Genomic DNA, 24,149 nt, shown 5'->3' with positions numbered 1-24,149 from the left:
AATCTCATTTTTACTGTTTAAAATATTAAAATGAGATCTTGTGTTTTCTCTGCTTTGAGAAACTAAGTCCAATATAAGCATGCTGTAGTCAAAGGCAAACAAATCCATTCCTCTCTGTTTAGATTTACCCCTTATACTTCTTCAGAAATCAAACACATCGTCATCATCATCACCATCAATATCATCAACATCATCAAATGACCAATCCCAGTCCTTAAATGCCAGATCAAGTAATCTGCAACAGGAGGGTTTGATGTTTAATGTGGGTCACACTTCTGTAAAAGACTTCAAAATTCCATTTGTTACCACTAAACCTGCTTAAGTAAAAGACTTAAGGTAGGTGGGTTCCTTCCTTCACCTATCATGGACTATCAAGAGTCAGTCAGTGTTCATGTAAGCCAGGAATGTTGTATTAATTGGGAATTTATCTCACAAATCATTCAATTCTATAGAACACTTACCATACTGGGTTTAGTTCCCCCAAAATTTCAGTACCAATGTTATGAAGAGACCAAGATTTACATTATCAAATAAACCAGCATCATCTGAATTTACAAAGAGATACTGTAGGATTTTATTGTATCCGAAATACAGTGGGATTACCCTATAAAACATAGCTCACTATTTAAAGCTAAGCAATGCCAAAACCAGACAAGCTATCAACTAGTTTTCTAGGCATCACTGCCTGTGCTCCTTCTATGGTCACTCTAGAACAAAGCAAGCCAGCAAGTCAAACCTTGTCAGCAAATGAGTCATTTTACGTATTATAGGCATTTATTTTGGGAGAGGATGAATCGGTGTCTAGAAGCATTCATCTTTCTGTTGTTACGAATGATGTTAGACAAGTACGTTAAGTACAAACTTCTCAATTGCTACAGCTACAAGAAAGGAAACTTGGTCAAATCATTCCTCCAGTGACCTCAATGGGTTTTAAAGCAGGATTATATGTCAGCCATAGCAGGCAGAGACAGAAATCTTACCCTAACAGAGCAGACAGCATTCAGTGTGTTTAACTGCAACATGGTACGATGTTAACAATAATCAGATGCTTTAAACAAAATGGATTTGGGGGGGTTTCAGGTTTTAAAGATTTTACAATTTTAAACGTGCTATAAACCCGAAAAGGCTCAATATTCATTTGTTATATGAACTATGGTCACTGTCATTTATAAAACACTTTAAGAATTTATTAGGCATTACAATGTATTAAAGTTGATTTTTTTTTTTTTTTTTAATTTGGCATAAACCTTTTGGCACAATCCAACTGAATGGATAACCAGAAACTAATGTGCTCTGTATCTGGGACTAGTTTGCCCTTTCTTAAATCATCATGAAGAATAACAGCTGTGAAAACCTTGGAGAAACAATCACTGTGTAGAATTCCTAGCAGGGACAGCACTTGCAGGATGATGCAGGATGCAAGGGACTTCTAGAGGCCTCTAGCCCAACCTCCTGCTCAAAGCAGGGTCGGCCACAAGGCCAGCCCAGACTACCCAAAGCTTTGTTCTGTCAGGTACTGAAAGCCTCCAGAGATGGAGCCCATCCAGCCTCACCAGCCTGCCTCTCTTCCTGGGTTCTGTGTTGGCTTCTCCTTTTATCCAGTTGGAATCTGTCTTGGGTGAACCAAGCCCCTCATCTCTCCCCCTCCCACCATACAGCACTGAAGAGCCCAGCTCTGTTTCCTGGATACCTTTCCTGCAGGGATGGGGGCAGGCTGCTCTGATACCCCCTTGGAGCTGTCCTTCATCCAGGTTGAATAAGCCCAGCTCCCTCAAGCCTCTGCTCTGACCATCCTGGTGGCCTCCGCTGGACCTTCCCAGTTTGTCAATCACTGGCTGAACTTGGGGGCCCAAATGCAGAGGCAGTATCTTACTGCAGACTAAGGAGTAAACAGAGAGGCATAATCTCCTCCCTCAGTCAGCTGGCTGTGCTCCTCTTGATGCAGTCCCAGAGCCTTCCTTGCTGCCAGGGCCCACTGCTGGCTCACCTCCAGCTCCTGCCCAGCCACTCAGTCCCCAGATTTAACTAATTCCTAATGAAGTTTGTAACAGAAAATTATTATTCCATACAGTAAGTCCTTGCACGAAAGCCCCATAGTAGCACCAGTCAGATATAAATTTGCCATAGCAATTACAGTAATACAAGGATGCGGTTTCTAATTAAAAGTGTTTAAATCCATACAAATTTCCACTGGTTGAAGCAACCTGCATTATTAAGATGACATGTGACATGACCTCACAGAACTACACTTTTCCATCTGTTAGATTTGCAAAGCTCACTTGGAAAGTTTAACTGCAAAAATAAAATGGGTTACACACCAAAATATCCATCCTCCTCCTTTTCCCACCATTACAAAATACATAGTTAAAAAAATCCCATTCAAGACCAATTTGTAGTAGAGGAGGACCACAACTAAAAAGAATGGTGAAAGTAAATATTGTGTTATGACAGCATTGCGTAAAAGAGGTCATGAAGATTGAAAGAACGGTGTTAGAAAGATTATTTTTAGAACATCCAAAATTAGCTGTGGAAAAAGAATCAGAATTTATAATACACCATTTCTATGTCAACTTGTCAACTTTCTACTTGTTCCCAAGCTATCATGTATGTTTCCTTGATTCATGGTTCAATCCTATCATAGATATTCTGCTTAGCTTTGCACAAAAAACCTCTTCAATTGGTCCATAAAGAGTAGTGATTAAAACATTTTTTTACCTTCATAGTTACAATAATACCTAAGCATTTAAAATCCAAATTATGAGATCTGACTTTCTTCTAAATATGTATAGTAAATCACCAAAAACTAGACTATATGGAGGTTAGGAAGAAAGTGAAAGAGTTTGAGTCATTTTGCTATGCATTTCCATACATTAAAATACCAGTACTGTTTTAAGATCTAACTCTTCATGGCATAAGGCACAACAGCAGCATCCCAGTAAGAGCACACTTCCCCTGTGTTCTCTACTGGAACCCTGGTGACTCACCCAACCCTGTTTTCAACCAGCCAGTTTAGGTACTGGTGGCAGTCTAGTCACAGGAGCAAGGCAGCAAAACTGCCTAGCCACTGCCAAACTACTTCACTGGAGAGAAATGTTAAGCCTTTGCTGGAATGCCCACTGCTGCTGGAATACTGCATCAAACAAAAGAAGTCAGACCAAACACAGGCTGTCAACAACTGGGCACTGATATAACCAAGTATCAGCAAGTGCTCTGGGTGGTGAAAAAAGAAAACTGCCCCCCCCCCCCCTCCAAAATTCTGCTGTGCAATCACATGAGCACTACCTGCAGAATGCTGTCACTTCCACAATACACTGTAGGGTTTTGCCCCTTAAAACTGATCCAGTAATAGATTTCTAGGTTTTGTATGGACATTTTTTTGCCCCAAATCAGAGGAACTTGATAAGACTATTCTTTTAGGAATGATGAAACATCAGCATAAGTCCTAGGCTGAGTAAGGGATTGAAACCTACTCTCAACCCTTTGGTGAGTGCTCCAGCTACTTCACAAATGATGATTTCCCCCTGCCCCCTGTCCAATCTTCCTGCTCTCTTTCAAGAAGCACAAATGAAGCTCAGACAAATGACTTTCACTGCAGCAATGGGCTCCACAATGTACATCCCATGTGGGCAGAGACGCAAACGTGAGATTCATCTGAACTAGATTTTCACTGTAGACATCCAGAAACATGCTGCATGCTCCTTTTTTACACTAAGAGGATGGGAAACCTAAAACCAACTCTTCCTAAACATGAACTGTAAATGAAGTCAGATGCAGAGATATACAGATTTGGTCAGATGAAAACACACAATAACAGACAAATCTGCAATCAGGTGTCTAACCTAAGAGCAGGGCAGGAATTCAAACACATGCCTCCAAACCAAGCAATAAGAAACAAAAGACATGTAGTCTTTGGTGCATGCAAGGCTGTCTAGATTGCTTTTTTGAAGGCACTCAATTCTCTCTAAGGTTCATTAGAACCACAAGCACCTAACTTCACTGCTCAACTTCCAGTAAGCTACAGCAATGGCCAACTCTAATATTGTCAAGCCTTATTTTCTTTTTAATTTTCTTTTCTTAACCTTCATGCCCCTCTCCCTGACTCTTGCCTAGATAAACCCCATTTTCCCTGCCAGTTCACAAGAACTGTTAAGCCAGAGACTTGTAGGATGCTACAAGTTCTACCTATTACACGTAGGAGCAATGGAATACATTATCAGTATGGAAGGATTAATTAACAGGTAATGCAAAGTCCTTTAAAGAAGGGAACAAACATGGTGCTCTCCTAACTTAACTGAGGTTTATAGAAGATGACATGTTAGATCACGTGTGTCAATAGTCCACAACATTTGTGGTCAATTATCCTTATCAACAGATTGACATTATTTGTAGTCAGATGTTTAAACCAATAAATGAAATAGCAGCTCTTGTGTCACCTTGGTTTGTTTGGAGGAAGCTGTCGACTTGGTCGTCTGATGGACTGGTTTGGCTGTACCTTCATGGAAGTTCTGGGAGAAGATCGAGCAAAGGGGTCTGGTGCTGGAGGCTTCTTGGGTATTTTTTTCACCAGTCGGCTCACCCATTTTTGCTGTTCTTCTGTAGAGTTAGCTAACAGTAGCAGATTCTTTGCCGTTGAAATATCATAGTACACTGCAGTAAGAATTTTTAAAATAAAAATACTGTTATTATTCTAAACATGTCCCAGCATCAAAAATTAGTTGACAGATTACGTTCTACCACGGCCAACACAATGAGAATCAAGCAGAGAAATTAAAAGCTAAACAATTTTGCCAAACCTTAAGTTTCCCGGCTGCTGACAGTGCCCCCTTACATTCGGGGGCTAACAACTTCATACTATGGAAGATACACACTCACATGGAAGAGAACAGGGAAGGGTAACACAAAGAGATGTGCCCAAGAAAACAAGTAATGTGAGTCACAGTAAACTTCATTGAATGTTATCTATTTCATAACATGCACTAACACTATTGTTTCACACAGCAATGCAGCACAACTCGTATTGTGAGCAGTCTTCAATCTATCATGCTTTACTGCACAAGGCTGACAACACAGTGGGCATGTATGTACATTGGCCACATGCCATTAACTCACAGCAATAGGCTGATCCTCATGTAGACACCCTTAGAAAGGTTCTGATGGCTATGTACTAATAAAAAAAACCCTACCTATTTATGCTTAGTTGGTGTCATTACCAGAATCCTTTCATCTATTAGAACACCTTATGACTCCAGCAACTATGTGTGTATTCAAACACTTGCCACTTACCTTTGCAAGGTGCTATAATCTCTTCTTTTTTATCCATGTGATCTTTGTGACATTTGATATGGCAACGGCGACATTCTAGAGCAGGAGGAGGTTTAAACATATGCCACAGTGGCTTCATACAAGCTTCACAATTAGTTGGAAAGTGATAAAGAGTAGGTATAAACTCATGTCCTTTGTGACAAATGTAATTTGACTTCTCTCCCATGGGCTCCACAGGAAATTCCTGTTCCTTTTTGCTCTCTCCTTCATTAGCATATAGAATCTAGAATCAAAGCAAAATAATCTCAGTACTCCTAGATGATAAATGTAAATTCATAGTCATTACGTAAGTATAAAGATTGAAAAACTGCATCATAATCTTTTTGTTTCCATCAATTTTTAGTAAATATTTAATTAGACAAAGTTCTGAAAATATTTTTTACAACGTGTGAGATTGTTTTTTTACCGTGTTAAAAACATTAATTTAAATACCTGGAATATCCTAGGAATTTCCTTGGAATCTGCTCTGTACACATCAGTCTGAGTGACTGGTCGGACATGGAAGAGTTTGCTACAGGAAATTATTTCAATAGGACAAAAATTGTTACCAAAATAAGAAATCTAATTTGAAAGATTTAAGTTAGGATACAACAAACCACATTAAGACTTTGAGCCATTATAGATTTGTCAGGTCAAATTTCTAATCACTTGATTGAAGCCTTATCTTTCAATCCTACACATGAACTTCCCCAAACCCTAAATAAAAAGAAGTCACAAGTATCCAGCTATATTTTTCAGATTAAAAAAAGTAAGTTAAAAGCACTGAAAACCCAGCATCATGTGACTGTTAATGCTTGGTGGTGGCTTTCTAACAATCCTCTTCCCATGCTCCAACCTCTCCACATTTTGCACTTAGTAAGAAAATAAATTAATACAACCCACCTGTAAGGACACGCTGTAAGTAAGAATGTTCAAACACTGAGAATTATAGCCTGTCTGCTACAGTCTTCTTCATGTTTTTTGCTACAACATTTCAGTGAGGTACACCTAGCTGAGCTTGTGGAAGCAGTTCAGTTACATGAGAGCTCAGTGCAGCACCATGTATCAGACTCAGCACCCCACTTCTGCTGCACCACTACTTACAGCAAGCACAATTCATCACAACGGATCCTGAGGTCCCAGCTCTGCAGTCAGATTACACAAGTACATCCCATTTGACACTGTGCTCCCAGGCTGGAACTCAAAAGGCCTTTTGCCAAAGTCTCTCAGACAAAGTTCACCTACAAATCAGAAGGAATCTCATATGGTAATACTTACTCTATATCTAATACCATATAAGGATTAGATTGTTCCTTATCTTGTTCACTGTCATAGAACAGGATCTTCTTACTGCTTACAATTACATACTGTTAGGAAACAGAAAAGGAGAAAACACACATTTTAATCCAGCTCACCACAGATGTCAAAGATGTCACAGTAATTACCACAGCTGTCATAGCAATATTTTTCTACAGCTTTATAAAATAGTAGCTAAATAGACAACAGAACTGTATGCTAAGGCTATATTTACCAATAAATTAATTGCAAAACAAACAAAATCCTGATTACCTGATAAATCAATTTATGTTATCAGATTAACTGATATTTAAACAGATTTCAGTTATCTATGAAGAGATAAAAATTAAAGTCTGGAACACAGTAAGATGAAAGCTTTTCATTTCTATTTGATTAATTTTCAATTGGACTGATAGTGAGAGTAATTGTCATGATACCTGTTTTACATGTGTAGTTCATAACTAATGGGGATCATATTCACAAGGATCACTGTTACATCTAGCACCATTGATAGTAAGTTTCATAAGAAAGCTAGTTACCTATAAGCCCTCCTATTTCCTCAGTTTTGTCCCACATTAAGAGTCTGACTGAGAAGCACATGAACTGGTATGAAAATGTATATGTTATTCTTTGGGCAAAGAACCATCAAGGAGATTACTCAAAAGCAGCAGATGAGTGAAGGCTGCACAAGGCAGACAAGTAGTTGTTATTTTTATCTCCTAAATAAAGAATCTGTCATGGGCATTTGCTTCCAGACTTTGCTGAATTCCAGCTATGTATTACTGCTGGGAGTGCTGGTGCCTGAATCTACAAACATTTGTAGATCATGAATGGCTGTTCTCACATCTGACTGGACAAAGAAGCGGTTTAATCTATTACAGTTGTCTTAACATGCTCCTCCCCAGAGGTAGCTATATCAGCTGACATATTTTCAGTTGTATTTAAGTAATGAGAGAACATGTATGAAAGAAAGATTAATGTGTTGAAAGCCTGCAGTATGTTTAAATCCAGACAATACATGAGACAAGATCACAGATCTGGTTTTCTTACCTTTTTAACCCATCCAAATTTTTTAGTGTTATTTCTAACCGGCAGCGATAGCCAGCCTTCCAATCTTGATTCTGAAAAAAAGTATATATTGAAGAACATAAATATTCACACAACATTATTTTAGAGACTACTGGGCATTTAAAATAGTTATTGAAGATCAGTAAGAAAGCAACAAAGCAAACATGAGAACATGAACTATTTAAAACAACAAACTTACAAAGTTTATCACAGTAACTGTTCTGGAACAAGTTAAATCGAGTATTCCTGAATACAACCAATAAGCAATGATGCAATCACAAAGAAGTAGTAGGCATGAGGAAGAAGGGGGAGAGCAAACTTGCAATTGCAGCATACACATTCCCTTTAGTAATTTTTTCAAGACTTAAAATGCTTATGTCTATCAAACATTGCCTTTTAAAATAGCATCTGAAGACATTAGTACAGACCACACAACATCCAGGTCAAGACATAAAAGGGCAAACTACCACAACAAATAATTTATATCCTCTATATGCCAGGTAAAATTTCAGGAGTTTACTATTCTAATTCATATCTTTTGCTCTGCAAATTTCTTTTTTTTTTTTAACTCTCCTAGGCTATCTCATCCAAAAGAAGTCATCTTTGGCCAATCCTTATACATTGCCTAAGCTCAACTGCCCTTTCACACACTTGCAGTATTTTATATCACACTGGCACATTAGTCACATTGCATTTATCAACAGTATTAACAGCTCAGCTGTTGTCTGTCATACGCATTTCAGTGGTAACCAAAAGCTCATCAGGATCACACTTTCCTAGCGCTTGGTAATACACAGTATCGCATAGCCTTGGGCCCTATTTTTAGAGCTGCACCTAATACAGGCATTTCTTTCCCCTATGTTTTATTAAGAGGAACCACTCATTTACGATAATATTTTTCAAATGAGTTTCCCAGCCTAGCAGATAATTTCTACTGCTGCTGAGGAACCTCCAAGTCAAAAAATTCTGAAGCCTTAACAAACAAAACCATGTAAGGAGCATAAACATGCTCCAGAATTGCAAAAGCCATTTTCTTTCTCATCATAGGGCATTTGCAGGCTCCTGCCCATGTTTAACAGAGTGCAACAGATAGTCATTAGATATTCACAGAATCCTTATTTTGTCTAATGAGACTTGAAGCAGTTATTTATTCAGACATGCACTGTCTTCAAAGTTTATTCCCCTGTAAGTATTTCCTGTTGAAGGCACATTTTAATATACATACCAAGCTACTATAAATGAAGTAATTCTATAATGTGTACTTTGCTTCACACCTGCCACTTTAAATTGTGGCAAGCAGAATGCTGATGCAAAAAAAATCCTCTGCCCCCATCCAAGAAGCATGTATAGTTTGTTAATGGTGTGAAAACCAAATACATTCATCTTTTCCCTTTCTCTGTAATCTCTAATCCTATGGCACGAATTGAACAAAATAAATTTCTGATTACACTTCTTCATTCCTGGTGTCCATTCTATACTAACGGATCAGAGAAATGCAGAATATCCCCACATTTTCACGGTACATGCTTATAAGCACTAGGAGAGAAAAAACGCAAGAAAACACAACCACTGTATCTCAAAGCTGTTGTAATTATGTCAGCAAAAAGTCCTTAGATACGATTTTTTCTTTAGAACAAACCCATGCAGATACCACAACAGCAGCTAACAACTCAAAACTTATGTATGTACTTAATTTTCTTTTATGAGAAAATAGCAAAAAACAGAGAATAATGAAAACAGAGGAAATGCATTATTCTTTACTCTAGATTGATGAAGCAATGGCAATATCCCCAAACAAGTTTTGCCATCAGTGGAAAGGTATTCAAGACTTTAAAGGAACCTCAACTGAAATACAGAAATGTGAATGTAATTAAAAACCCCACACCTCTGACATTGATCAATACTTCTGTTTAGTGTTAACAGGGTGTATGTGTTGTCATACAAAATGAGTACCCATTAGTAATACAAAGCTGTTTTACCAGAGCCATATCACTTCATTATAAGCTTTATGTATGAGAGTAAACTCTGCTTGCCTTTCCATACAAGAATCAAAAATAAGATAAAAATTAAGGCAAAACAATGTAATGCTCAGAATGCTGAATTTCTAAGATTAATAATGTAAATTTAGATGGTGGGGAGTCTTAACACAAGGATTGAACTTTCTGGTATCTGGTATCTTACAGGGTCATACAGACATTGGCAGATACCGGATAGAGGCTACCTAGAAAACAAGGCTGTAAGCCTCATTTATTCAATGCCTTTATAAAAATAGTGGTTTTATAAATGGGAGTAAGCATCTGTAACATTCAGAGAAAACAGGCCAATCATTTGCTCATGCAAACGTTTTCATGTCATTGATTGCAATGTTTACCGCCAATGCAGCATGTTTACTGCCAGATTTGATACGTTGGGTTTCTTGTTTAAATAATGTATTAATAGCGTTAGTTTTGAAACAGAGAAAAGTACACAGTAAGAACAAAACCAAACAGTTCTCAGGGATGTCACCTGTGCTATCAACTTCTGTAGGGCTGTGGGAACAAGACAAAGCTTCTTCCTCTGAGTCAGAATCAGTATCAGAATCGAGAAGCATGCGAGAACTGGAAGGCTTAGTGGCAATACTGACAGAGGTAGAAGAGTGCTGGTAGGTAAAGGACATGGATTCCATAGTGTGGGACTGAGTGATATGGACTAAACATAAAGGATAAAGGAGGAAAAAGGTAGAAAAGTCAAAATAGGATCTCTAAGAAGAGAGTATTAGTTTTACATTTCATCATGTAACACAGTAATCGCAAAGTAATCATCACAATAAAGTAGAAAAATATTACTTAGTTTTAATAGGGTAAAATAGACTTCTTAAAAGAAATTTCTTTAAATAAATGTAAGATGAATTATGATTACAGACAGATTTAGTACATGGATAGTGATCACTATTGAATCATTGGTAAGAAGGTAGAAACACATAAAGATGAAAAGCCACAGAATCATCAGAGCATTAATTTAATACTTCAGCTTCTATGGTAAAACACTGATATAAAATCAATTAATGTGGAAATATTAATAAAAGTGACATACCAGGGAATCCATCATCTGCCTCAGCATCTCCAGGCCCACTGCCTATGCTGCTGTTGTCTAGACCAATGTGCAATGACTGCAGCTGTGAACGAAGCTGTTCAATGTCACTGTCTTTACTGTCCAGAGTCATCTGGAGTTCAATCCGTATCTGACTCTCTTCTGCTATTTGCTGCAAGCAAACAGATCACAAGATTTCCTATTATCATAATAGTTACTCAGAGAAAATGTAAGTAGAAAATTTCAGAGACTATGCAGCCAATATGAATATAGATACTGCGTGTTCCTTTTGATCATGGGAAATTCAGGAATAGAGAGGCTGTATACACTACCTTAAAGCCTGTATCAATTCAATGAGAATTACAGAAAATGCTATCAGTGTTTGTATTTGCAAAAGGATCTTACCGCCTGCATTTCATTGATTTCCTTCTGGTATTTGATCATCATTTGGGTTAACTTTTCTCGTTCAGACTTCAGTTCCATATGCAGTTTCCTATTTTCCTTTTCCTTCCGCCGTACATCAGTGTCAGCTCCACGTTTCACTGGACCCTTCCGATTCATGATCTCAGCCAGTTTATTCACAGCCTTCCCATGGGAAAGAAAAAAAGGACAAAACCCGCACTAATAAATACAGAGTTACATCACGAAGAAAGTCTTTTCTCCTGTCCTTGAACAGATACTTTAACTGTAAACCAAGACCTCTGTAGTCCTGTACTACAAAGTTGCTTTAATTCAATATATTAGTCAAAATTGAAAAGAAAGTAATGATGACTTTTTCACTTTGAGCAAGCATTAGCTGTGAACACTTCTATTCATTTAAGTAATCTGTTCCATTTTCATTAGTTAACTCCAAAATATATCTCTGGATTATAATGTCACTTGTTCTAAAAGACAATCCAGATTAAAATTGGAAATCTACTGTTTTATGTAATTTATAGAGGAATATAAATCAAAATGGAAAACAGTAAAATAGGAGTTCATCTGACTTAAATTATGATTATTGTAGGTGGACTGCATCTAGAGTAGGAGGTCACCTGGTAACTCATGAGGATGCAGTTTCACTACACTGAAAGTCTACTTAGTAGAAGAAAAAAAAAAATCAATATATTTTGTTTCAGGGTGAAAAAAAGAGCAAAGCATTAACAGGATGTATAGTTTACCATGGAAAGATCTCTACTGAAAGTTATTTGATTCATGAATACTAGCTCTTTGCTCATTTAGATAATTGCTTACCTGGGTTTTCAATGTTCTTTCATTCAACAACTGTTTCTCAAATTGTGCTTTAATATTTCCCACATTTGCTTCTTCTTCTTTTAGCTTTATAATTTCTGCAGCAAGGTAATAAAAAAATAAATCTGTGAAAGCTCATTTCAAAAGAAAATAGTACTATTAAAGAACAAAATTGGTTTCAAATTAAGTTACATTTCAGAGAATACATACGTTCTTGTCCTTCCTTCAGTTTATTGTTCAGTTCTTCTTTCTCATTAGCAAGATTAGCCACATCACTAGTTAGTGTCCTATTTGCTTCCTCCAACTACAAAACAAGCATACAGAACCATGTAACAAAAACTCATTTGGCATACAAAAGCACTACAATACAGAAGAAACTGCTTTAGAGTGAAACCAGGATAAAGATAACAGGACTAGCTGTAAGAGGGGTAGGGGCACAGAAGAACAAATGATCAGAGAGCTCAGTGCAAGAAACAGCGTAAGAGATATTTTTCTTTCTTTCATAGAAAATAAACATTTTAAAAATGTCAGATTTACTTCCTTATCACTTACCTTTAAGTATGGTAAATAGTAATGGATAACTCAAACTGCAAGTAAAATGCAAACTCATGTAAGCCTCTACTAAAATTACAATTCATATAACTCACAGAGGCTATGGTGGCATCTTTCTCAGTAAGTTCCTGTTTATGCCTGGCCATCATCTCTTTAATCTCCAGCTCTTTCATAATCTTCTCTTTTTCCAAATCAGAGTACTGTTCTTCAGCAATGGAACGTGCAAGTTGCTCTGAATCTGCTTTTGTCAAAGTAATCTCTAGCTGAGCAGCCAAGGAGTCTCTGCAAATTATTGATATGTATTATTAACTTATATGGCAGGTTATGGGGCGGGAAGACAACAATGAAATGCTACCCTAATCTTTTACGTATTAGTGGTACAACTAGTAGAACCTACCTCTCGTCTTGTAACTCCTGTATCTTTTGCTGCATTTCTTTACAAAGTTTGGTCTTTTCCTCACATTCTTCTTTAAGTTCTCGAACTTGCGTCTTATACAGAGTCTAGAATTTAAAGTTGGAAAGAAGAGGATGTGACTTGCACATTCTAGTTTGAAGGTACACAAAAAATGACATAAAATGAAATTGTATGCAATTCTTTAATCATACACTCAATTAATAGTGTCATTGTGCAATGCCTCCACTAACTTTAACTGAAAGTCATCATAAGTCACAAATATTTCAGTTATTTCACTTTTTTGTCAACCTTATGTACTTGTGAATGAATATATATATGATATACATTTTATACGCTTGTAAAAATACTGTTAAGGGGACTTTAAATGTGAAAATCACTATTTGATAGAAATTCAGAAGTATCAGAAGCAAGGAAAACCATTATTTTTCTTTAGTATTTTAAATCTTTGTCTGACATAGGTAGGTATGTTAAATTTAGACTTGAACCATAAAAATCCCTGAAAAGAAGATGACAGTTAGAAGAAAGGAAAAACAGACTGGAAAAGTATTTAAAGAAAAATTAAATGAATACACAGAGCCCTAAAGGAAATGAAACAAAAAATGTATTGCTCTGTATGTTCAAATGACTGAATACAGGTAGTCTCACAGACAACTCCAAGTGGACTTCCCGCAGGGATTTTAAGACAGACTGTCCCTCTCTGGCCCATCCACAGCAGCCAAATGACCTCAATTCTCCCTTCCTCTCCTTTAATGTGCACAACTTTTTCACCTACTGAAACTTCAAAAAGTCTTCCCCCTCACTGACCTTAGCATCACAGTAAAATCTTAACTTTAATTCTGAGACAAGCCGTTCGTCCTCTACCTGCAATGTGACTGGCTGTGCATCGTTAATATAAATTAACCTCCTTATGCTAGTACTGTAACAGAATAAATGGGTATGTAAAATACCCATTTATTCTGTTGTACCTTACCACAATAAAGCAAGAACTCCCAATTGATCTCTACGAAGTCTGGCTGTAATGCAAAAACTCCCTTCCAAGACTTAAATGCACAAGTTTTGTCACACCATGTGATTCAGAGAATACAGTTCTTCTCTTGCATGGAGAATAGAATGGATGATGAATGCAAAAGGCTTGAAACATGCAGAAAATTATTCACACTGTGGAAGAATGAGCTGTTTGACTCTTCCCTCCCTGTGAAATGTGTTTGGGACTCCCTTACCAAGCTGGGATATTTCTTAATATGAGCTCTTTCATACTACCCAGTGATCAAGGAGTGATGACAAGGATACAGACAAGACTGAAGACAGACACAAGAAAAAGAATTAGCTTTAGGTTAGGGATGTGAAACACCTGATGTCTGAGGACAAAGAAAAAAAGTTAACATTGAACTTAGTACATAGATTAGTATAAAAATAAAGAAGCATAAAACATACCGAGAAATACTGTTCAGCTTCCAGTTGGTCTTGAAGCTCTTTCATTTGTCCGTCTGCATCCTGACGTTCCCTAGGAAGGAAGAGCATACTTCAAAATAAAAGATATGAAGGTATCCCAAACCAATAAATAGAGAAGACAGCTTTAACATTCTTAAGATCTTCAGTTGTTAAACCTGAGGCTTCCTCTGCATACCAGCTCCCTTTTTCATTTGCACAGCTGAGAACACTGCACTAATAAGTTAGTTTAATACTGTTAACACAGTAATTACTACAGTGTCACATAGCTTAACCAGTCAGAGACACTGACAAAGCAAACAGACACCGACTGAATCTTATTTCTGTGCAAAATGTCACTGATCTGACATTGCTTTGGTCTCTTATTTGCTAGAGCTTAATCTGTGAAAACATGTCTGTATTCTTCAATACGCATCACTTCTGGAATCCATCTCTTACTAAAACAAGTCAGTCCTGTAACAAAGGACAGTAATGTAGCAGAAAATATTTCTGCGGTTTTTCACATTACAGCAACCATCACATATTCTGCTGCATCTTGCTGAAAGAAAAGATAAGGCACAAGGAGATGTTTATCAAAAGTCATAAAGGAGTTAAGGATAAGATTCATCTGATATATGTGCTATACTTGGCTTTTCATTCACAGGGATTTTATATACATATAAATATATATTTATATAGTATATATATATATAATCATAATATCACACAATCACAGAACAGTTTGGGTTGGAAGGGACCTTAAGATGATCAAGTTCCAACCCCTCTGTCACGGACACCTTCCATTAGATCAGGTTGCTCAATAAATTAAAAAAATATTTATTATCAGGTGCAAATATTTCTTGTAAGACCTTGAAGAACAAGTCCTATTTGCAGGTCCATCAGATGTATTTAAACATCTCTAGTACTAGATATTTCAATAGTTATGCTTCACAGCTGTGTATTAGGGTTCATCTCCAACTCTAATAAGCTTTCCTGAACTAAATGCCAGAAACGTTCCTCTTCACTAGTGTCGTACATCATTTAAAAAACCCAGTACCTAGACTTTCTGTTAAAGAAGTGTTTCTCTGAAGTCCTCACACTCCTGTGTTTAAAGCTTGGGTTTTTTTAAGATTTTCAGGACAACAAACATCCCTTCCAACAAATCTATACTTTGCTGAGTCACTGGGGCAAATCTCAAGTAGAGTCACTGTAATTTCTGTTAAACAACAATTAAGTTTTGGACTGCAGAAGAGCATATTTTGTGCAGCATATTTTTAGAATTAATACTGCCCTCAGCTTTTGCCCCAAAACAATTACAAATCAGTAACATTACTGAAAAATGTAGAGCAACTGCATACTTGCGGAGTTCATTATTTTGCTTTTCCAGACTTAATTTGATTTCCTGAAGATGGTTATTCTCTTGTTTTAACTGCTTCTCTGACATTTTCAAGGTGTTGACTTGCTGCGTTTGCATCTTGAGGTCATTTTGAGTGAGACAGCGCTTTTGTGTTTCCTGCTCTATTTTTAATGTCAAGTTTTTTACCTGAAAAATAAACAGAAACCTGTGAACTTTACAGACCTACACAGGAAAGCAACATTTAAACAGTTTCTTTTATTGACTTCCTCTACATTTTTGTACAACATGCTCACATCTTTTGATAAGTCAAAGCTGTTTCCTGAGTAAAGGCATTAGCACACAATAAATAAGATAGTTTTTCCATGTCAATCCCACAGCATTTTACATTCAAGAAGAAAACCTTTTTTAGATTAATAACACTGAAATATTTCAGAAACATAAAACCACACTCTGCAGACTTTTTAAAGCTCCCAATACAGAGAAGTAAAAAGTTTCTGCCATTTTCATTCACAAATACTCCTAAATACAGCTATAACAAGGAAAATATTAGGATACTGAAATACTGGCTCAAGACTCCTTTTGTCAGTGTTCCTTACATCTTCGTTTAGTATATCCTTTTGCCTAAGGAGCTCATTGATTTTCTGTTGCGATTGTTTGAGATCACAGTCCAACATGGAGCACTGCTTTTCAGCTTCTAACAACCGATTTTCTACTTTTTGCTTCAAAACTCTCTCTTCCAAAAGTTTCTTCTCCATTTCTGTGAAGCAAGAGATTTAATATGTTAGTCAGTGTAAACCAGCAGATTTTGGAGAGCAGAGGGAGAAGGACCATAGTAACAGTAATCAACACGTTTATCCTTTCAACACTGGGGAGAAATATTGCTGCAAAGTGATTAAAATTTTCACAGTAAACCCACGCCCACAGGACGCTTTTGCAAGCACTCCTGTCCGATAGCCACTTCCTGCCTTTGACTTCCAAGATAACTTCCAGTTTAACAGCAGCAAATCTGGGATGGATAAAAGGGTGGATTTTTTAAATAATCCATCTAAATCTACTGAAGTATTGCTTTGACTACGATAATTTGAAAGCTGTTCAGGAAGCTGATCTTGCAAGTGATTCAGCCAGTATCACCGAATCATTTTTGCTTCTTTTGAACATCTGCATGCTCACAGTTTTTGTGAATTCTCTGCTGTTGGAAGGACAGGATCTGTAGTTACCATTTTAAGTAACCGCAAGAAACATAACCCATTTAATTTAAAAGTAAGACCCATCTTCTGGACTTGTTTGGTAATTATCCCTTTCTCCAAGGGATTCCAATTGTCATGAGATGCACCACAATATGCACAGTCACTACCCCTATCTAGTCTACGTATTTAAATCATTATGTTGCTGACATTTATTTAGGAAGACACAAAAAAGTGTGAGTATGCTGATTAAGAACACTGATAAACTTGAAACAAAAATGTTTCAAGCAGTTTTAGTGATATAAATTTAAGAAAAATTAATTCAGCACGCACTAGCACAGAAAATGAATTAGTGGAGTGTGAAACAGAATGTTTCACTCTGAGACTAAACCAGTGTGTCTTTAACCTAGCAAAGGGGCTGACAAAGGGGCTACAACTGAGTTTTACCATACTAACTGTATTTAAAAGAGTAAGGGAATCAAGAGAAAAAGCCTACACTTAGGCTTTCACTAGCATCAAAAGATTGTATTATCTACTTTGCATCATTTACACCTAAGTCCAACTGCGATGTAAAAAACATACCCTTCATGGCTTCAGATTTTGCTTCTTCTATAGATTCATAGATCTTATTTTTGTCTGCTAATCGTGCTTTTGTGGCTTTATGCTCAGCTTCTTCTTGTTCGAGGTTCTGCTGCATAACTTTGAATTTATATGTCATATCTATTTCCATGTTGCTCTTTTCCTGTTAAAGAAAAAATTATATTAAAATAAAACATTAAATATAGAGATCAGGTTAAAGACAAAAATCTGGACCACACTTACATGCTGCTTGGATGTATGCCAAGAAAAGAGCTCAGTCTCTAAGGAGCTGAGAACTCCTTTCTACAAATGTTTTTCTATGGATGGCAAAGTGCTCAAAAAATGCACAGCATCCCCAGTTGTACCCAGCTGCAATTACAGAATTATTGCTTTAACAACGAACGTTCTGTAATAAGAGTAGCTCAGAGACTGAGTTTATGGAGGACTTTTTCAATACTTTTGTTTCAATGATAAATTTGTCAGAAAAAAAAAAAGTAGCAAAAGCTTTTTTGGTTTTGGCAGTATTGAGAATTTAAAAAAATGCCCAACAGATAAAATGTTGCACTGTTAAGCTATACACTGAAATATATGTTTTTACACATTAGAAGTATAACGTATTACGATTATAAGGGAAATGGTGTCTTTTTTCCCCTACTTCTCAAATTGCAAAAACAATTAAAAAAAAAAATCAAAGGTAAAGAATAAAAAGTGAAAACAAGGCTTAATTTTGAATAATTTTATTTCCATGTCTCAAGTAATAAAAGCGCAAATTGCAAGATTCCATAAGAATGTAACACCAACGTTCGCTTACAAGTGCTCCTACCTTTTCTAAATCTGTAAGCTTTTCCTGCAACTGTCTCTTCTCCGTTTCCAGTTTGGCTAATGCACTCTTTCCATTTTTTACTTCTTCTTCGAGGCTAGATATTCGACCTAAAAATGACCGAAACATCAATGAGTCTGGGCAGGGTGTGAAAAAAGAATGCACTTACCTACTGTGAGATACAGTTTAGATTAGAGATACAATTTTTCAAACATAATAGCTTCTAATTCTGACCATTAAGTCACTCCCTTTGGGGTGATTTTAAAAATTATCAATAACATTTTATAAATGTTATTACAAATTTTCTCTTAAATGGGTGTCCACACTTACGTAACATTGTATAGAACAGCACACTGATCTAGTCACAATCTGAAGCTCAAGTAACATCACCAAACCTTTTTTTTATTTCTGAAACAAGAAAAAAGGCGTATCTTCCTGAGATTTGCAGGAATACCTTGTAAATCACTGATAATCTCTGATCCATGACTTCGGTCTCTCCGTTCTGATTCTAGAGCGGACTGAAGATTGAGAAAGTCCTTCTCCAGTTTGAGTTTCGCATTCTCTAGCAGGCAGTTCTTATCTTGTAGTTCTCTATTATTAGTTTCCAGCTGCTGGATTTGCTTCGTGCTTTCTGTCTGGTTCTTCCTTAACCTGGCTGCAGTATCAGACTCTGACCGCAGCAAAGAATTGGCTTCATCCAACTAAAGACGATAAAAACATACTTCAGAAACAATTAAAATACAGTAACTACCACTGATACTACAGAATACTATATTTTATGAATTAATGACATAAAAAGGAGTATATTTTATGATTACAAAATTTGAACACCAAAATATGACAAGAATGAACAGCATTTAAAACTCCATTACACATTTCAGTTCTCTACTAACAAAATCTGTACTTCAAACAGCTATTATTTTAAAATACACAAGTATAAAGTTGGCATGCCTGTCTTTGTAGTTGATTGATTTTCTCATTGGATATTTGAGAGTTCTGATTCCTCTTTTTCAAATCTTCAAGCTGGTCTTTCAAACTGTTGACTAGAACAAAATTCAACATTGTAAATCACTCTCATGAAAAAGTTTCCATTTGAACTATAATTCTTTTATCTCTTAAAAATCCACATCAATGCACAACCCTTCAAGCGTGGTTCAACATACCCTCGTTCTCCAAATTGCGCTTCTTATCTGCTTCATGTTCTGCTTTTCGCTGGTATTCTGTATTTTTATGCTGAAGAAGAGCCTTCTCCCTTTCCAACTGTCTGACTGCAGACTCTACATTCTTCCTTGAAGTTATCTGGATACATTTAAGAAATAAACATCACTAACTGCATTCAGGAGAGAGGCATTCTTTACATGACAAAAAAGACAGCTCAGTTTAGTTAGTAATGGAGAAAGACACAGGCTATTTGCCCGCTAAAAACACAGCCCAGGACAACTATAGCCATAATTTTTCTACAATTTCAAGACTGCCTGATCATTTGGATTTGATGAAAGCTGGCAAACCTGCCTAGCAGCCAATCCAGAGGCACAGAAACACAGATGTAATGTAAGGTCTTGACTTGTGCCTGGATGAATGATACATTAAATTGTACACATCCACTACAGATATGATAAATTTGTAGTAGCACTAAGGTGCAAAGCTGGGGAAGAAATAGCGTCCTTTTACTGACACTAAACAATGCAAAGAATGGCGTTCCTCTTCTAGCAACATTGCTCTCACATCTTCACTTTTTAGAATCTTATATGGGATATTTATATCACACTGTCCACCAAATTAATAAAACACAGTAAAAAAAGAATTCTGGGAATAGGTGTACAGCTGTAGTACAAAAATCATAATGAAAATATTTAAGCAGTGACAACAATTTCATGCTTGTGAATATCAAGAAATCAATCAGTATTACTTATTGCTTGTGTATTTATAGCAGCTACTCAGAAGTAATTTGCTGTTTCCTAAGGATAAAAGCCACACACAAATACTAAAGTTCTAATTGCAATAAGAGATAACTACAGACTTACCTCTTCATCTAGTTCTTTCACTATCTTCTCTAAACGAGTATTAGTAGACCTGAAGAAATTTGAAAAGTATTTTTAAACCCTGCTGATTATACAGAAACCAGAATGTTTGGATCTATCTCATTAATTTTAAGTAAGATACTCTATTTTCAGCAATCACATGAAACTTCAAGGACTGGGGAAATCATTCAAACAATAGAAAGATTCTTATGGAGCATTCAGGCGAAAAAAATAGAATTAGAACAGTAGTCACAGGAGTAGGAAGAATTATCCAGCAATTTACAGTGAGGTCTGCTTGCAGGATCAGGAATCCCCAGATGGATTAAAATGCTTTCAAGCATTCAAAAACAAAAGGTGTAATAAAAATTCTTTATAAACACACCAAACACGTCAAAACAGTCTCACCTGTACTTCTGTTCTAGTTCATCTTTGGCTTGTAATTCATTAGTGAGCTGTTCTTCCAGCTTGTTTAGCTTTTTCTGAAACTGTGCAAAATGTCAAAAAAAGCACGGCCCACATATAAAAATATTATCACATAAAATGAGTGCAATTCAATTAAACAACAAGAAAAAGGGAACATGAGGAAAATTCAATCTTATATCTTTACAAGGTACTAATCCTGATGTTTTTAAAGATACAGATCCATAGCAACAAAATGTGATGCATGCTGCATGAAGTCTAACCATCACAGAATTATGTGTCACAGATTGTCAGTCATAAAATTTCCACTGCAAAGAATATTGTTACTGGCCCTTTGCTGTACTCCTTCTCTGTAGACAGACACTTTGCACTGCAGCAGAATTCTGGGGATAGTCTTTTCTAAATGAAATTACAAAACAAAAAAGGGGGGCACATGACCAAACTGGACAATATTCAGCGACTATTACTAAGCATATTCAATGACATCGCATAAGGAACAATTTCTTACTCTAATACATACAAAAGCGAACAAACACTTTTCAGGCTTAGGAATGCTTTGGTTTACTTATCAAAATATTTAAAAAATTCTGAGTCAAGTACCCAGATATTTACGAAATAAGTTATAAATAATTAATTTTGGATTTGTCTCATGTCTTCAGCTTTCAAGTGCATTTATTTTCCTCCATTCCCCCTTCTCCCCTAACCCCAAGCATGAAATGTAAAACATGGTTTTCTAAACACTTTACAATTGTTACAATTAGAAGAGTCCCAGAACAGGGACACTGAAAGGGACATCAAAACCAGAGATTCATCGTTTGAGAAAATGAGTGAGAAAAACTGACAGAAGGCAAATCCCAAATTTTCTAAAAAAAAAAAAAAAAATCGTTTTCTATCACAACATAAAGCAAGTATCACAGATGTCACACTGTGTGTTTCTAACTCTAAAACTATTCATCTGTTCAGCAATGACAGGAAGAAATGGAGTCTAGTAAACATTTGCATTTAAATTTATGCTGGTCAATATATTCATTTCCTTTTCTTATTTTTAAATTTTGAAAAGGAGTTTTAATTTTAAGAAATGTTAACAATACACTATCTACATTTGAATAATACAAAACTTTAAGTAACATAATGACGTAACTACATGAAAATTCCATAGCATTCTCCTGTTATCTGCAAATTTAAATTCAATTATCAATCTTCAAAAACCCAATAAACATTCTCCATACACTTACTTCAACTGAGAGCACGATTTAAACATTTCTTTGTCACTGCAGGTGACGATTTACCTTTCCTAACTCTGAACAAATCAGTTATGAATCACTCAGGCAAGTGTGGAGCCAGAATTCACAATGCTCTCAAGAGCGATGCTGTTCGTGGCAAACAAAGCCTTACATGTTTGTTTTCCAAACAAATCCGAGATGCCAAAAGAATGTGAGAAGAAAATCTGTATTCATATACCTTTATACTATAGTACCTTAATACTTGAGTATAACTGTTTCAAAACACAACCAGTGAATAAACATTTAAGCTACTTCACACGCATATAAATTATTTTTTTATATAACTTTTTTTTCCTTTCAAAATTCAAATAATGTACTTACCTCCTTGCTGTCCTGTAAATAGAAAATATCATTTTTATTGAGAATCACTAAAAGACAAACACCCCCCTCCCCCCCCTCCAAAAAATAATTTCTTGGAAAATGTATTTTAGACTTCATCTTTTCTTAACAGCCTTAACAAACATCATACCATCAATACTTACAAAAAAAAGGACTAACCTCATTTTTACTAGATTGCACAGATTCATTTTCTCTGCAAGACTGAGAAGAGTCACTTAGCAACCTGTCAAAAACAAAAACAAATCCCTCCAGCTCTTATTCAAGTTTTGAACAACTCTGGAAGCCTTGCCAATCAACTCATTTTAATCAGTTCTCTCAAGTCTTAATTTGTCCAACGCTGTTCTCAGAAAGAAGCTTGTTTTATCTCATTGTGAGTGCATCTTTCTGATTTGAATCTTTTCTTAAGTGAAATATATCACGTTTTCAAATCCATAGCATAATTTTTTAATTAAGACAGCTATTTCTTAACTATTCAAGTGGAGTCCTAGCACAGTATTATCTCGTGTAAACTTTTTACTAAAGCTACTAATAAAGAGCCATTTTAGAACTAAATTACATATGTATTAGGATCTTAAGCCTAAAAGACTTTAAGAAACAATATAATTTTGTGCATAAAAAAATAACTGTGTTTACTCAAGTTTATAAAAATAATCAAAATAGTAGCAAATGATATCTTCTGCTTCAACTCTGCATTTTGTATCTCCACAATTGAACAGGAATATAATTCAATGAATAAACTATGTATCTAGAGTGAAACAAAGAATAGGATATAAGAAAAATCTGCAGGTCTATTTCTACAAATGCATATTAAAGTATCACATACAAATTGTCTCTATAGTAGGTAAATCCTATAAAAGGCAGCTGGTTTCCCACGAAGGCTTTGGGGATCGGAAAGGTTTCCACATCTCCCTTGTCGTCCTCAATGTCATCAAAATTACTGCTATCTATATCACTGCTAAGCTCAGGAACAACAGGAGCAGCAGCTATAACAGGAGAGAAAAGATCAACTTCACTCCAAGATTCAGCCACTTGCTATATACAGGTATCTTTATAATGTCAAAAAGACTATACTATAAAGGTGTCCTGAGAGTTGAGTATGTATTAACCATGCAGTTGATCTGTAAATACTACTGTGAACAATTTTTTCTAGAGAAATCTATTTTTACATTGGTTGCCTAATGCACGTATTATCTAAGGCACAAAATGCATTTGCTAAGGTAATCACATTAATGAATACAATATTAAATACACTCAACATTTTAAGAAACTTTAGTAAATATATCACTTTAGAAGTTATGATCAAGCTCCTAATCTGAACTGGCATACTCATTTTTCTTTCTAAACCTATCAAGTTCAAAATGCCTTAAACGAAAAGCAGTAAAACTGACAAGACTGCTGCCAAACTACTGTCTTAACTACCAGAAGACTGAAAAATCCCCAAACCAAACCCAAAAAAACACCAAAAAAAACCCCCAAACACCAAAAAACCAAATCAAAACATCAAAAGCCACAAAGAAACAGAAGTTAACATGTAATTTTTTTTTACCTAGAATTCTGAAACATACAGTTCTGTCATTCAAACCAGAAATAGATACATTAAATGCATAATAAAAGTGAGGATAATTCCAGCAAGAAAATGTGTATTTACTAACCCTTACTGATAAGAGGTTTTATAATACAAATGATAAATACAGAAGTTTGAGCTAGATTCTTGGTAAATAGAAAATACTTAATTTATACAGCCTAAAGTTGGTTTTGTTTTCATTTCTACTATTGCAAATAATGAA

At 36.0% G+C, this 24,149-nt stretch overlaps 1 protein-coding gene across 3 annotated transcripts in view; it reads right to left on the bottom strand.

Annotated features, from left to right (window-relative positions):
• The window catches only part of ROCK2 (Rho associated coiled-coil containing protein kinase 2), a 102,317-nt gene that overhangs the window by 3,199 nt on the left and 74,969 nt on the right, over positions 1-24,149 (bottom strand). Inside the window, exons 9-33 of one of the 3 annotated variants that reach the window (XM_057431914.1) lie at positions 23,186-23,345; positions 22,522-22,585; positions 20,726-20,805; positions 20,324-20,372; positions 19,463-19,598; positions 19,251-19,342; positions 18,754-19,000; positions 18,303-18,409; positions 17,483-17,642; positions 16,313-16,473; positions 15,718-15,902; positions 14,366-14,435; positions 12,914-13,017; positions 12,612-12,798; positions 12,175-12,268; positions 11,968-12,062; positions 11,140-11,319; positions 10,738-10,906; positions 10,171-10,353; positions 7,648-7,718; positions 6,580-6,668; positions 5,755-5,833; positions 5,284-5,545; positions 4,434-4,647; positions 129-235 (exon numbers count right to left, since the gene is read on the bottom strand). In XM_057431914.1, coding sequence (XP_057287897.1) covers positions 142-235; positions 4,434-4,647; positions 5,284-5,545; positions 5,755-5,833; positions 6,580-6,668; positions 7,648-7,718; positions 10,171-10,353; positions 10,738-10,906; positions 11,140-11,319; positions 11,968-12,062; positions 12,175-12,268; positions 12,612-12,798; positions 12,914-13,017; positions 14,366-14,435; positions 15,718-15,902; positions 16,313-16,473; positions 17,483-17,642; positions 18,303-18,409; positions 18,754-19,000; positions 19,251-19,342; positions 19,463-19,598; positions 20,324-20,372; positions 20,726-20,805; positions 22,522-22,585; positions 23,186-23,345 — 3,332 coding nt within the window. In that variant the 3' untranslated portion in view covers positions 129-141. The remainder of the gene's footprint in view (positions 1-128; positions 236-4,433; positions 4,648-5,283; positions 5,546-5,754; positions 5,834-6,579; positions 6,669-7,647; positions 7,719-10,170; positions 10,354-10,737; positions 10,907-11,139; positions 11,320-11,967; positions 12,063-12,174; positions 12,269-12,611; positions 12,799-12,913; positions 13,018-14,365; positions 14,436-15,717; positions 15,903-16,312; positions 16,474-17,482; positions 17,643-18,302; positions 18,410-18,753; positions 19,001-19,250; positions 19,343-19,462; positions 19,599-20,323; positions 20,373-20,725; positions 20,806-22,521; positions 22,586-23,185; positions 23,346-24,149) is intronic. The other 2 variants (XM_057431915.1, XM_057431916.1) reach the window with 2 other exon arrangements.

Source organism: Pezoporus wallicus, unplaced genomic scaffold (assembly GCF_028554395.1).
Source record: "Pezoporus wallicus isolate ANWC-B61680 ecotype Strahan unplaced genomic scaffold, APGP_CSIRO_Pwel_v1 contig_161, whole genome shotgun sequence".
Classification (NCBI taxonomy): domain Eukaryota; kingdom Metazoa; phylum Chordata; class Aves; order Psittaciformes; family Psittacidae; genus Pezoporus; species Pezoporus wallicus.
Note: the sequence above shows the minus strand (reverse complement) of the source record. Positions and strands in the feature narration are given on the sequence as shown.